The sequence below is a fragment of the Microtus oregoni genome, unplaced genomic scaffold (genome assembly GCF_018167655.1).
Source record: "Microtus oregoni isolate MIOR12 unplaced genomic scaffold, Mior012 000026F_ref0000081, whole genome shotgun sequence".
NCBI lineage: Eukaryota > Metazoa > Chordata > Mammalia > Rodentia > Cricetidae > Microtus > Microtus oregoni.
In genome coordinates this window covers 9,980,068-9,994,769 of record NW_024543085.1, presented here as the reverse complement: position 1 = coordinate 9,994,769, position 14,702 = coordinate 9,980,068, and the positions used below count along the sequence as shown (strand labels likewise).

Sequence of the window (14,702 nt, the reverse complement as noted above, 5' to 3'; positions counted from 1 at the left end):
ACTTTTTACATTTTAGCATGTATAATTAAAAATTTCAAAATTCTGTCATTTGACTGAATAAGATATTTTTAGCCTAAGTGAGCAATGTTCCAAAAGTTAGAGTTTTAAAAGAAAAGTATATATAGTATAGAATTATGTTATATACTGTAATTCTTAGCTCAAATATTAATAGACTGTTTCTTGAGACCCATCTGGTTATGTTACTTATGCTAACCATTCCGGGTCCACCTACCTGGTCTTCTCTCGTGATGAGAATACTTGTCTTTTGTATAGAAAAACAAATTTGTTTGTATGAATACCTGAGTTTGCTATTAAAAGAAGTGTGAATGGGTTTATACTAGATTTCATAGCAGTTTTTAAAAAAAGAGTGAATTATTTCCTTGGCAGATGCTTGGATTCTCTAAAGAAAGAGTAGGAGAACCTTACAGGAGTGGTGGCATGTGTTTGCAATCCCAGAACCCAAGAAGCAGGAGTATCACACATTTTAGGTTAACATGAGATACACATACTAAGCTCTGTCTAAATTTTCAGCAAAATAAAATGGGAGTGTAAGTAACCAAAGAGTGGGATGTTAAACATATACTGGATTTCAAAATAAATAATTTGATTGATTGGTCTGTTTTTCCTATAGGCAAGAACTGTGAGGAAGATGTTGATGAGTGTGAATCTTGGCCCTGTGTCCCAGGTGTGGAGTGCATCAATGTCTTTGGCTCCTACCATTGTGGCTCATGTCCAAAAGGATTTCATGGGGATGGGAACATATGCCATGGTAAAAAGCTCCTGCTTGTTGCTATGCTTTGTGTTGCATTTAACTAATTCGGGTCACTTCCTTGCATGATCTTCTATTCACTTGTTCCTTCAGTATCTATGCATCACGCTGCATGGAGTACTAGAAGCACAGCATACAGAAGTGTGCCACATCTGTTTTCCACTTAATAGATCACCATGTGGTAGAGCTCCATGGTGCCGAAAAGACGTTTTTTGTATTTTGATAGATGTGCCTGAGGGACACAAGATTGCTATGCAGGGCCTCTTTCCTCCCAGGCAGAACAATGGAAGACATTTAAAGTCTTTCTATCACACTTCTCGTCTAGATAGAAAGAGGCTACATAATATCTGTGTAAAGACTGAGGGAGGAGTGAGTGACAGACGCAACTCTTATGGTTATTATCCAGGGACACAGAGATTTTAGAGGAAAGGGGACTAAAGAAACTGAGGGACATTAGTATTTTAAAAGTGAGCTCCAGAAAACAGCATCAAAGAATGATTTTTGTGGTACAATTAGGTGAATAAAGATATGCTTTTGATGGAAATTTGATCACTCGGTCACTATATCATCCTGGGCCTCTCTTTCAGGGTAACAAGTGAGTAAGTACCAACCAACTGGTTTTCCATAAGACTGAAATAATTACTCCTGGGGTATTTTTATTCTGTGGAATAGTAAGGATTGTATAATGTCACACAAAATTTCATGATAATTTTAATTCTGGCATCAGGAAGCTCAAGAGCAAGGACCTAGTCTGGCTGGCTTTAGGGAAACTGGTCTTCTTGGCTGGTAGACAGCAGTATCATCACTGGGCCTTGCGTTGCGCGCGCGTGTGTGTGTGTGTGTGTGTGTGTGTGTGTGTGTGTGTGTGTGTGTCTGTGTGTGTGCATGAACTCTCCTGGTATCCTCACCCCCCCTTAGGATGACTGTCTTCATCTTCTGAGATCAGAGATAACTCTTCTCACCGAACACATCCAGAATTCCTTTAACAAAGACCCCCTCTCCAAAGATAGACATCGTTAGGATTTACACTTTTACAGATAAATTTTCAGAAACACAGGTTACTCTGTATCTGAGTATTTGGTGAAAAAAAAAAGAATATCTTAATTGAATCTTTGATCTAATTTAAAAAGAATTAATTTCAAGTAACTTTTGAATCCTAGATAATGATTCATTGAGTTTGGTTTGCAGTAGTTGAACTTTCTTGTACTGATTTACAGTTGAAACAGTTTTTTCAATGACTTTACTACAAAAATTATGATTCTCACGAGGCTTGATAAAAGCGTCACTTGAAGAAAAGGTTGGTAAAACTGCCAAACACATAAAAATCTTGCTAGGCCAATAGATGGAAATATCCCCTAGTAGGTCATGGTCTTGGTTCAAGTCTAATGTAGAATACTTCCCAATTGTTTTTGCTAAGACTAACAAGTTGCACCTCAGGCATTTTTACTTTTAGAAAGATAACAAAAGGGTTATATAATGCAACTTGTAATACATTATCCTTGCTAATCTTCTTAATTCTTGGATATCTATTATAGAAAAATGAACAAAAGGAATTTCAGGGATGCTTATTAGTGAATGTTCACTTTCAAGTTAGCTTATTTTCTGTGTTACCTTGTGTAGTCAAATAGGCTACAATGTCCTTGAAGGCTGTAACACTATTACGACTTTTCATTACTTTATGATTCTTAGTCTTACATATTGTAAACCCCACATAAAAGAATGAATACCTTGGCACCAAACTGTGAATATTACAGAACATTAATAATGAATTATTTCTTAATGAAATTTTAATTTATTATTAATTAAATCATTATACTTGATTATTAATTTATTATTAATTGATTGATAACAAATATTTAATTGTGATGCACATTTCTATTCATTTTTTGTTGTTTTCTAGATTTGAGTTTTCAATCACCATCAGAGGAGCGCTTACTTTCAAGGCCAAGCTTTACTGAAAGTCCTGGAACAACTACCAATGAATTCCTAAACTCAACAGGCACTTCTCACTTGTCTATAAAATCAGTTACAACTCAAATGGATAATACAAAGAAGGCCATTTCTCATCAGACACCTGCTTATGAGCATGCGGATCACATTCTCAGTACAAATCTTACTCTCAATGAGTCACAAGTTTCTGCAAAAAGTGGTGCTTCTTTAAGTAACAATCCTAGCCGATCTCTTGGGCAAATAAGAGATGATATCCAGGGCACTGTTCAAACAGACGTGAGAAGGGGTAATGCTCAAATTAGCAAACCTTTCCAAGGTTTTACTCCGTATGAGTTTGCATCATTGACTACTGAAGAGAGCACTGTCTTGCCAGAGAGCTATGGATCAACCAAAATATCGAATTGCACAGAATCATCTTGTTTCCTGGGTGTTTCCTGCGTGCCAACCATCGATGGTCACTTCAAGTGTGGACCCTGCCCCATTGGGAATTATGGAGATGGGACCAACTGCAGAGGTACTGTGAAATATTTTGGAACATAGAGTGAAAATATAGAGCATAGACAATTAAACAGTTATACTTCTCTATCTGATGATTTATATTCATTCTGCTTAATACAGTTTCGAAAAGTGGATTTTCTGAAATGCTCTTTTTGAAATACTGTTACTGCTAGAAAATATCATTGCTCCATAAGAATTATTAATACAGTGATACCTGCTCTAGTCTAAGTTCTACACAACATTCTATTTTAACCATCCTATAGTGCACAACAACCTCACATATTTAGTATTATTTTCTGTGTGTACAGACGAGGGAGCAGAGCTTTGTGAGTCTGGTTGTCTAGAATCAAGCGGCTAAAGAGACGAGTCACAGCTGTGAATGCAAACCTGGTCAGTATTGTGGCCCAGTTTCTTTTCAGAACACAGTTGGCAGTTAACACCTCAAATTACTGACTCTGACATACTTGCTTATTTTCACAAACTGTGATTTTCTGTAATTCCTCAAATTCTTTCAGCATTTAAACAGTTTTTTTTTCTGTCAGTTTTACAAGTGTTGTTTATATCTTTTCCCTGTATAGTCATTGTTTTTGTTTAATAAAAATAAAAATTTTAGTCCTAAAACTGAGAAACTGTTTTTTAGGTCTTTTTTCAATGTTCCTGCTATATCTTTGTTACTTTTATTGTTGTTGTGCATTTTGGATTGAGAATAAAATTAAGCAAAAGAAACATTTTAGTACTTCTATGTTCTTGGTATTACAACAACAAAATATAACAACAACAACAAAAAAAAAACAAAAGCAAAATAAAAAATGAGCACTCTTTTTCTGTAAGAATATAAAGTTTCAGTGCCTGTATGTATATAACCCCAAATTGCTTATTATTAACAAATAAAATGCAGCCATCTCACGTAATATGGCTACACAAGAGGTGTTATGTGCCCACTGGAATATGTCAGGTAGCTGAAGATGCTCAAGGAATCCAGCCGCATTATCTTTTGACTTCCTGGAACCTTGCTCTTTGGGATTCTGACCATCACTGTGCTATTATGAACATTTAGCTGTACAGCATCAGAAACCTCACACTCTGTAACATGAGTGCATGGCTGCCTGCTTCCTACGCTGTGAGCTAGTGCTATTGGAATAAATGCCACACAGTATACTTTCTTAGTCTCGTAATAATTTTTCTCAATCACTCTAATCTTGAAAGAGTACAGAGAAACCCTGTCTCGAAAAATCAAAAAAAAAAAAAGAATTAGAATTAAAGATAGTAGATATAGTAGCTGTGGTTTAAGAATTCATTAAAATGTTCACACTAGGGAAGTTTTTAAAAACTTTATTTTTTTATATAAATCTGAAGTCATTTATATAAAATGCCATATATGTGTGTGTGTGTGTTTGTGTGTGTGTGTGTATATATATATATATATATATATATATATAAATTTTAGTACATCTCCAGTTCTGACATTCTTCCTTGATTTTTGCAGCATTTTGTAGACACTCATGTGGAAGAAACAGGGAATGTGTTGCACCAAATATATGCAAATGTAAACCCGGTTACACTGGTTCCAACTGCCAAACTGGTAGGTACACGATTCATTATTTCATATAATAAATTTTCTTTGATAATCAATATTTCTAAGCCATGGGCTTTATTTTTATGTAGCCATCTGTCACCCTATTTGCAAAAAACATGGAAAATGCATTAAGCCTAACATCTGTGAATGTCCTCCAGGGCAGGATGGAGCAACCTGTGATGAAGGTGATAATTCCAATTAAAATATCAAAAATGAGCCTAAATACAGTGTTATTTCCTTGAAAATATTTTAAAAGATAATTTTTTGCTGTTTATGCTAATGAGTACTTACCAATGCTTGGATAAAAGTTTACCGTTTTAAAAATATTCACTATAATAATTCATTTCAGAGTTTTAACCGCCTAGTGTTTTGCCAGAATGTGTGTTTGGGCACCATGTACATGCAGTTCCCATAAAAGCCAGAAGATGGTGACATATACCTTAGGACTAGATTTGTAGACCGTTATAAGGTGCCAGGTGTACTGGGATATCCAGTATTCGGGTTATCTAGAAAGCAGTCGGTGGCTGGCTCTTAACCGTTGAGCCACCTCTTCAGCCCTTAATTTTGGAATTTTAAACTCTCAAACTTCAGAAATTAGAGATCCAAAAAACAAATGTTTGTCTTCCAAAATTTTTGTTTTTGAGAGTTAGGTACAAGGTAACACATCCCTTCAAATATTTTTGGCAAAAGATAATTATTAAATGACTTTTGTGTAGTAAGAAGAAACATAAAAAGTTGTTTTAAAAACATACCTGTAGCCATATACACATTGCATGGTTTAGGCTGAAATATTAAGTGAAGAAAGAATCTACAAGATAGAATTGATAAAAGTAAGTAATAATTTTTAAAATTAATTTGCTATTTTAAAACGTTTTTGACACTAAATTTGAGCAAGTGATACATATAATTTTGAAGGATCTAAGAGCCATGTTAATTGCCTAAAAACCAAGAAAGCCACAAAGTAACAAAATAAATCCGGAACTAACAGAAATCTTCAACACTAATAACAAATGAAAATAATTATGGAAGTAAAAAAAAACCTGTTTTTAGGAGGACAGTAATTCATAAGTCTATGCTCACATTTTAGAAAAAGCTGAAGGTCAAGTATTGTCATCCAATTAACTGAAGCTTTAACAAACTTTTCAGCCACCTACATTGTGTTTTATGAATTTCATTCATAAACCAAAACATGGTGCTGATTGATGTTTGCTTTGTATTAGTGAATCATGTGGTAAATTCCCACAGAAAAGTAACTACACAGTAAGAGGGAATAGAGTTTATCCCAAATTGTTCTTATGGGGGGCTTTATTGTAGCCATTCTTTATGAGTGCATATGTATGGATTATTAAACCTGACTTAATAGTATCTGTGTCTGCAGAACGTTGTAGCCCTCCTTGCCAACATGGGGGCACATGCTTGCCTGGCAATCTCTGCACTTGCGCTTATGGATTTGTAGGCCCAAGGTGTGAAACATGTAAGTACAGCTCCCGTGTGATCTGCTGTAATAAGCTTCTCCTTTGATGAGTTGATGGTTTAGTGATAAATAAAACAAACCCACCCCTAAAAAAAGTTGATGCACTAGAGGAACTAGGAGTGTCCAGAAATGAGGTAAAGAAGTTCAAATGGACATGGTTGTAATCCTGCTGTTTGGGAAGATGAGACAGAAGAATCATGAATTGAGAAGTAGTCTGAGTTACATACAGTGAAACCCTGTCTCATGAAAAAGTGGATATAGAAGTTTCAATAGTAACTTATCTGTTCTTTGAAATAAGTGAGAATAATACGTATTAATTTGCGCATAAGTTTATTTTATTTATTTTTTATTATGTTCACCAGTTACTAATAATTTCATTAGTAACTAATCCTCATCCAATGTTAATAATTTTCTACTTTTGTCATCTTTATCAGTAAGAAAATAACTGAACATGAGAACTGAAGTGCATATAAGCCAGAGTGTGAATCATCCTGGTCCTTCTCTGGTAGAACTTATTACCAGCAGTATTTGACCGTTATGAGCTAAATTTGACTTTCTTTTGTCTTTGTTCTGTGATCTTAGTGGTCTGTAACAAGCACTGTGAAAACGGAGGCAAATGTGTTGCACCAGATATTTGCCAGTGCAAGTCTGGCTGGTATGGACCCACCTGTAGTACAGGTAAAATTCAGAACTGTGTACAATAAACGTATCAACAATAACAACAAAATACTCAAATATCCCAGAAAGTCACACCTAAAAAAACAAAATTGAACTGATGAGAAAGATATGAGATAGTTACATATAATACATTTTAAAAATTCTTACCTTTGTCTTCATGTTTTTCTGTTATCTGGAATCTTATGCTGCCTTACATGTGATGTTTCCTATTCGGTATTGCCTTCCTTTTGTATGTCCATCATTCACTTACCTGGTATGGACACAGAATACCCGTCTTTGTTTTAATTTCTCCATTTAAATTTTTCTCTCTTTTCTCTCATCAGGATATAGACATTCTACTTTATTAAACATCTATTCAATTCTGGATGTTAAGCACAGCCACCACATCAATGCATTTATCAGTATCAGATGTGCTTCTGATGACAGAGGCTTCTACCCCACCAGGTTCCACGGCCATTCAATCCCAAAGAAACACACAGAGGTCTACATTAATTATAAACTGGTTGGCCTATTAGCAAAGGTTTCTTATTAACTTTTACATTATACACTAATCCATAATTCTTGTCTGTCTTAGTCATGTGGCTTGGTACCTTTTATCACCAAGGCATTCTCATCTTTCTTTCTCTGTGTCTGGGTGACCACTGCAGACTGAGCTTTTACTCTTCCCAGAATACTCCTATTCTAGTTGCCCCACCTGTACTTCCAGCCTGGCTACTGGGGAATCAATGTTTTATTAAAGAAGTACAAAAGAAAATTTTTTTTTGATTTATTTATTATGTGTACAGCCTTCCATGTGTGCCCGCATGCTAGAAGGGGGCGCCGGGTCACATTATATATGGCTGTGAGCCACCATGTGGTGGCTGGGAATTGAACTCAGGACCTCTGGAAGAGCAGTCAGTGCTCTTAACCACTGAGCCATCTCTCCAGCCCCAAGTGAAAAATCTTTACAGGGTACAAGACCATTGTCCCACAGCATGCTACCTCAGCAGAAATGTTTGCAGTTTGTTTATTCTAATTTACTCTGATCAAATGACTTTTCTCAATAAAAATAGCACACCATTAATAATGTGCTAGTTATACGTGAAGCCTGCTACAAAGGAAAACAAAGATTAAGTTGATTTTTTCCCTTATTTCAGGTTTAATATCATTAGTGAAAAAGACATGGGATACAATTATTTTGTAAAAAAATAAGACCATAAAGCAAGTTGTTTTATGATATAAAATGTAAATAAACCACATATTACAAGAAGTAAAAACACCAATTAATTCCAGCAAGTTGAATTTGGATGAAAACTATTTGTAGTATACTTTGGAGACTGGATGAAATCTAGGCTGAAAATAGAGTTAGAAGTAAAATCAAAGCAGTGATGAAACATCAGCCATTTTGGACATGGAAGGGCTTGAGTAAAGCAGCCCTATTTTATTTGCAAAGGGATAAAGGTCTATGCATAGCCACATCCAGCGGTCAATGTTGTTGAGTTGCGTTGCCCTTTCTTAGCCTGTGATAATTAACTAAAACATTCTGAATTTTAATCACAGTCACTCCACATTCTCAGCTTTATTATTAATATTACGAATGGAACAAATGAAAATACTTTCAAAGCAATTACAAAGTTATTTTGCTAATTTTTGTTTTTTGAAGCCTAAAATATAGGCTATTTTTACTTGTTGTTAAAATATATCATTGTGTTTCCTTCCAGACATCTGTGCCACATTCAGTTTAAAATAACCATACTTTGTGATCCCTTTTTCCTGTTGCGTATTAGCTCTGTGTGAGCCTGTTTGCCTCAATGGTGGTTCCTGTTATAAACCAAATACTTGTCTCTGCCCTGATGGATTCTTTGGTGCACAGTGCCAGAATGGTAAGTCTTCTTTCTGCATAATGAAAAAGGCTACTGGGAAACTAGGAATACAAGTTAGGAAAGTGAGCTTTGTAGAAACATATCAAGTTTCAGAAAAAGATTGTTTCCCAGTATTCCTCATTATCCGGACTAGCTGAACATAGCGGACAATGAAGAATACTGAGAATTCAAGAACAATTGCAGCGGGTTTTTGATCCTACTGCACGTACTGGCTTTGTGGGAGCCTAGGCAGTTTCGATGCTCACCTTACGAGACCTGGATAGAGGTGGGCAGTCCTTGGACTTCCCACAGGTCAGGGAACCCTGATTGCTCTTCGAGCAGATGAGGGAGGGGGACTTGATCGGGGGAGGGGGAGGGAAATGGGAAGCAGTGGCAGGGACGAGGCAGAAATCCTTAATAAATAAATAAATTTAAAAAATAAAAATAAAAAAAAAAGAAAGCACGAAGCCTTGAGAACAGCCGCGTGAAGGAGCGCAGGGGAAGTAAATGGTGCTGCTGATTTGTTCTGAATAAGGCCTCTGCTCTTCTGGCAAATGTACTAATTAAAGTGTTCGAAATGGCAAAAAAAAAAAAAGATTGTTTCCGATCTGTTTCTTATGATTATGTAGATATGGCCACAAAATCTAACTCATACAAATGTACCAGAGTTGTCAATCAACGTATGTTAGGTCAACAGCATGGGCACTATTTGTGAAGTTTTGTCAAGGCAAGATGTAAATTGTATAACATGCTAGTGGAGATCATAATGAATGGTGGTGTTCCCATTGCTTTCAGTTCAATGACTAGAGACATTTTATTTAATGTCATCTAATGTTTTCCCATGATCTTTCTTAACTTTAGTTTCCTTAAACATTTGGGAAGTGCACCTGGGTACAACTCTATGCAAGATGATGTGGAGACACAAGCATCATTTTCCTTTTCTGCACCATGTTTTAATATCTTTCCCCATGTAGTTAACTCTATTAGGGCAGTGTTTCTCAACCTTTGTAATGCTGTGGCCCTTTAATACAAACAGTTCTTCATGCTGTGGTGACCCTCAACCATAAAATTATTTTTGTTACTCCTTCATAAATACACATTACTACTGTTATGAATTGTAATGTAAATATCTGATGCAGGAAATCTGACATGCACTCTCTGTAAAAGTGTCATTTGACACAATAGGGGCTGTGACCCACAGGTTTAGAACCACTGCTATAGCAATTTCTCCTCTCTCTCTCTCTCTCTCTCTCTCTCTCTCTCTCTTTCTCCCTCCATCCCTTCCCTCCCTCCCTCCCTCTCTCTCTTAGAGATTAATAGAAATATCTCAGACATGAGCTTATTGATAAGAACTAGGAACTAATTCCAGCAAATTAAATGCATGAAATATTACCTGTATCTTTATTCTTAGAACTATACCAAATATATTTTAGAACATGTTTGAACATCTTCATAATTAGATTTACAAAATTAACACTATTATGTGATACAATTTGATTTATTTTTGAAGAAAATAGTATTTTGATTCAATATATTCTGATTACAGTTTTCCTTCCCCATCTCCTCCTGGTCCTCCCTATTTCCCCTCACACCCAAATTCATACTTTTTTCTCTTATTAGAAAACAAACAGGTATCTAAAGCATAATTATAAAATAAAAATAAACTTGAATGGAACAAAATAAACAAAAAATAAAAGGAAAAGAGTTTTTTTTTTAAAAAAGGACAATAAATACACATAGATGCAGACACACACAGAAATCCCATAAAAGAAAAGAAAATGCCCTGATAAAATGCTGGGTGGTAAAGAACCTCCAGGATAGCCAAAACAATCATATACAATAAAGGATTGTCTGGAGGCATTACCATCCCTGACTTCAAAGATGCTCTCTTTTTTCCATTGTATACTTTTAGCTCCTTTATTGAAAATCAGGTGTTCATAGGTTTGTGGGTTAAAGTCAGGGTCTTCTATACGATTCCATTGGTCGACTTCTCTGTTTTTATGCCAATACCAAGCTGTTTTCAATACTGTAGCTCTGTAATAGAGTTTGAACAACAAAAGTATATGCTCAACTATGTTCATAGCAGCATTGTTTGTAATAGCCAGAACCGGAAACAACCTGGATGCCCTTCAATGGAAGAATGGATGAAGAAAGTATGGAATATATGCATATTAGAGTATTACTCAGCAGTAAAAAACAAGGACTTTTTGAATTTTGCATACAAATGGATGGAAATAGAAAACACTATCCTGAGTGAGGTAAGCCAGACCCAAAAAGAGGAACATGGGATGTACTCACTCATATTTGGTTTCTAGCCATAAATAAAGGACATTGAGCTTATAATTCGTGATCCTAGAGAAGCTAAATAAGAAGGTGAATCCAAAGACAAACATATAGGCATCCTCCGGAATATTAACCTTCATCAGGAGATGAAAGGAGAAAGAGACAGAGACCCACATTGGAGCACAGGACTGAAATCTCAAGGTCCAAATCAGGAGCAGAAGGAGAGAGAGCACGAGCAAGGATCTCAGGACCGCGAGGGGTGCACCCACACACTGAGACGATGGGGATGTTCTATCGGTAACCCACTAAGGCCAGCTGGCCTGGGTCTGAAAAAGCATGGGATAAAACCGGACTTGCTGAATATAGCGGACAATGAGGACTACTGAGAACTCAAGAACAATGGCAATGGGTTTTTGATCCTACTGCACGTACTGGCTTTGGGGGAGCCTAGGCAGTTTGGATGCTCAACTTACTAGATGGAGGTGGGTGGTCCTTGGACTTCCCACAGGTCAGGGAACCCTGATTGCTCTTCGAATTGATGAGGGAGGGGGACTTTGTCGGGAGAGAGGGAGGGAAATGGGAGGCGGTGGCAGGGAGGAGGCAGAAATCTTTAATAAATAAATAAATTAAAAGAAATGTAAAAAAAAATAAATAAATAAAATAAAAGTTTGTGCCAGCATGGCCTGGCCTCTATGATTAACTAATGTGGCTAGCTCTGTACTCTGATTGTTACACAAACTTTGTTAGATAACAAACAAAATTTCACCACAGTAAATATCTCATAAAATTACTTTCTTAATAAGCATGGTTTCAAATATATGGTGGGAGAGATATCATCTTAGTCACTGTTCTATTGCTGTGAGGAAACATCATGCTGAAGGCAACTTTTTAAAAGAAATCTTTTAACTGGGCCTTGCTTACCATTTCATAATATCTATTATATATTATAGTAGGGAGCATGGTGGCACACAGGCAATAACCATGGTGCTCGAGAAGAAGTTAGGAGCTACATTCTAATCCGGGGAGGGGGGGAACTGTCATGAGCTCTTGAAACCTCAAAGCCCACCCCTTGTGGAACACTTCCTCCAACAAGACCACACCTCCTAATCCTTCTAATCCCACCAAAGAGTTCCACTCCCTGATGATGAAGCATTCAAATATACAAGCCTAAGTGGGTCATTTTTTTAAAACCACTACAGATGTACAAGCATAATTTATAACTTTCTTTTCCATAACAAACAAATTATGTTGGGTACATATTTAGAAGATAATTTATCAGTAGGGCCAATAAGATGGATCTCAGAGTACAGGTGCTTGCTATCCAACCTCACAACAGAGTTCAATTTTCAGAGTTTACATAGTGGAAGGAGACAACTGCCTCCTGAAACTTGTCTTCTCTGATCTGCATGCCCTACAACATGCATACCCTGCAAATTCATGCACATACACAAGCACACACATCACACACACACACACATATACATGTGTGCATGGATCAAAGAGTAGACTCAGCATGAACCAGAAGAGGTTCAACCTAGTGTAGTATAAGCTGTCTATTCACTAAAATATCCAGTTTCAGCTTTTGTACTGAAAGTGCTATTTTCATTTTTCAATCTTGTTAAAAACAATTCTGTTTTTAGAGGGGCTGGAAATATAGAAAGCAGTTGTTAATGGGGATCTAATACTGGCAGGATACACAGTTCTTTCCCCCAAACACATTATTTGAAATTAATTTTTGATACAAACTAAAGTTCACTTCATAATCTATCAACCAGTGTAGTTTGAATGAAAATGGCTCCCATGGGGCATGGCACTATTAGGAGTTGTGGCTTTGTTGAAGTTTGTATGACCTTGATAGAGTAAGTATGTCACTGTGGAGGCAGATTTTCAGGCCTCATAAAAGCTCAAGCCATGTCCGGTGTCACAGTTTTCTTCCTATTGTCTGAGGATCAGGATATAGAACTCTCAACTCCTTTTCCAGCACCATGACTGCCTATATGCCACCTGGCCTGATAATGAACTAAACCTCTGAACTATAAGTTAGCCCCAATTATATGTTCTTTAAAAGAATTGCTGTGGTCATGGTGTCACTTCACAGCAATAGAAACCATAAGACAGAATTTGTACCAGGGATTCAAGTATTACTGTGATAGGCCTGACCATGCTTTTTGTTTGGAGGAATTTGGAATCTAGATGTTTGGACTAGGAAAGCAGTGGAATACTTTCAGTACTGTCTATTGGGCCATCCTAGTAGCAGCATGGAAGAGAGTGATGCTGAGTGTGATCTGATAAACTGTGGGGGCCGGGATCAAGATTTCTGGTGCCCACATGGCCAACTAAATCCATGTAAAAATTGAGAGGGCTTGAAAAGGAATTCTAGACAAAAAAAAAAAGTACAGAGTTTAACACAGCTTTTTTGCCGTTTGCTGGCAGTGTGTTGCAACTCCTTTAAGATAGGTTCTCCTGACTCAACAACAGCACCAGAAAAAATAGCTGTGCCATTTTGAAATGTAGGCTTTCTGGGACGTTCTGCCAGCGTGACCTCCGGCTCTTTCAGAAGACCAAGTATTTGAATGGGGTTTGTGAGCAGAGTGTTGTGGCTTGCTTGATGGCAACGTGGACCAGCTATGTGCCTGGAAGTTGAGCAGTGTGCATGGTGGCACTCAGAGGTAGCAAGTGGCTCTGCCATACTGAACTGTGAGAAACAAGCCAGAATACCATATATATATATATATATATATCATAATAGTGGTGGAGTTTAAGTTTTAGACTGGGTGGGCAACCCGAAAGTACCATATAAACCCTAATAATGGTGCAACTTAAGTTTTAAAAAGGCTTACCATTATAAAATTGTTCCTGGACAGTAAATAATTACAGATATGCAATTAAGACAAATCCAGATGAGCCATAGTGTTGGATAAATATACATAGCCTTGGGAGAGAGAAGAAAAAGATTATAAAGAGTCAGAAAATAAAGTTAATGCTTTAAAAAAGGGTAGAGTCTTTAAAGAGACAGAGTATAGATAGTCATAGATTAAAAAAGTAAAGAAAAATAACCCACATGAAAATGGAAAATTCACAGATAGTCTGGATAATATATATTAATGTGTTATATTTGAATTTTTTGATTGTAAAGGAGCTAAGTACAGAGACACATTTCATAGTAAGGACTACTAAGTTAAACCAACATAAAGGTTTCTTGATTCAAAAATTTGAGTGTAAGGATATGTTGCTTTGGAAAGAGTTTCTTCTTTTGTTTCACAGACAATGAGAACCTGTGAATTGCTTCTAGACCAATATGGTTTTATGGAACAAGACCCCCTGAAAGGTTGTTGTAAACACCCCTACAAAGAAAATTCTTCACCCAATAAACAGCAGGAAAAAATTTGGAGAAAAACTATGCCCATATTGCCAAATATTGTTTGTAAATATTTCTTTACATTTAAAGGGGGATATGCTATAGAGATTTGTATTTGTATGAACCTTGGTTTATTGATACAAATTTAAGGTCAATTTTGTTATATGTATATTATTTCTGATCTTGATTAAGGTACTGTGTTTGTGTGCCTCATTTAAAAATGTAATGTATAATTTAGAAATATAGGTTAATAGATACTCATCTATAATTGTAAA

At 36.4% G+C, this 14,702-nt stretch overlaps 1 protein-coding gene across 1 annotated transcript in view; it reads left to right on the top strand.

Annotated features, from left to right (window-relative positions):
- Vwde (von Willebrand factor D and EGF domains) overlaps window positions 1-14,702 on the top strand; it is a 65,186-nt gene that overhangs the window by 40,895 nt on the left and 9,589 nt on the right. Inside the window, exons 19-25 of the mRNA XM_041675372.1 lie at window positions 632-769; window positions 2,670-3,233; window positions 4,704-4,799; window positions 4,883-4,978; window positions 6,172-6,267; window positions 6,850-6,945; window positions 8,712-8,807. Coding sequence (XP_041531306.1) covers window positions 632-769; window positions 2,670-3,233; window positions 4,704-4,799; window positions 4,883-4,978; window positions 6,172-6,267; window positions 6,850-6,945; window positions 8,712-8,807 — 1,182 coding nt within the window. The remainder of the gene's footprint in view (window positions 1-631; window positions 770-2,669; window positions 3,234-4,703; window positions 4,800-4,882; window positions 4,979-6,171; window positions 6,268-6,849; window positions 6,946-8,711; window positions 8,808-14,702) is intronic.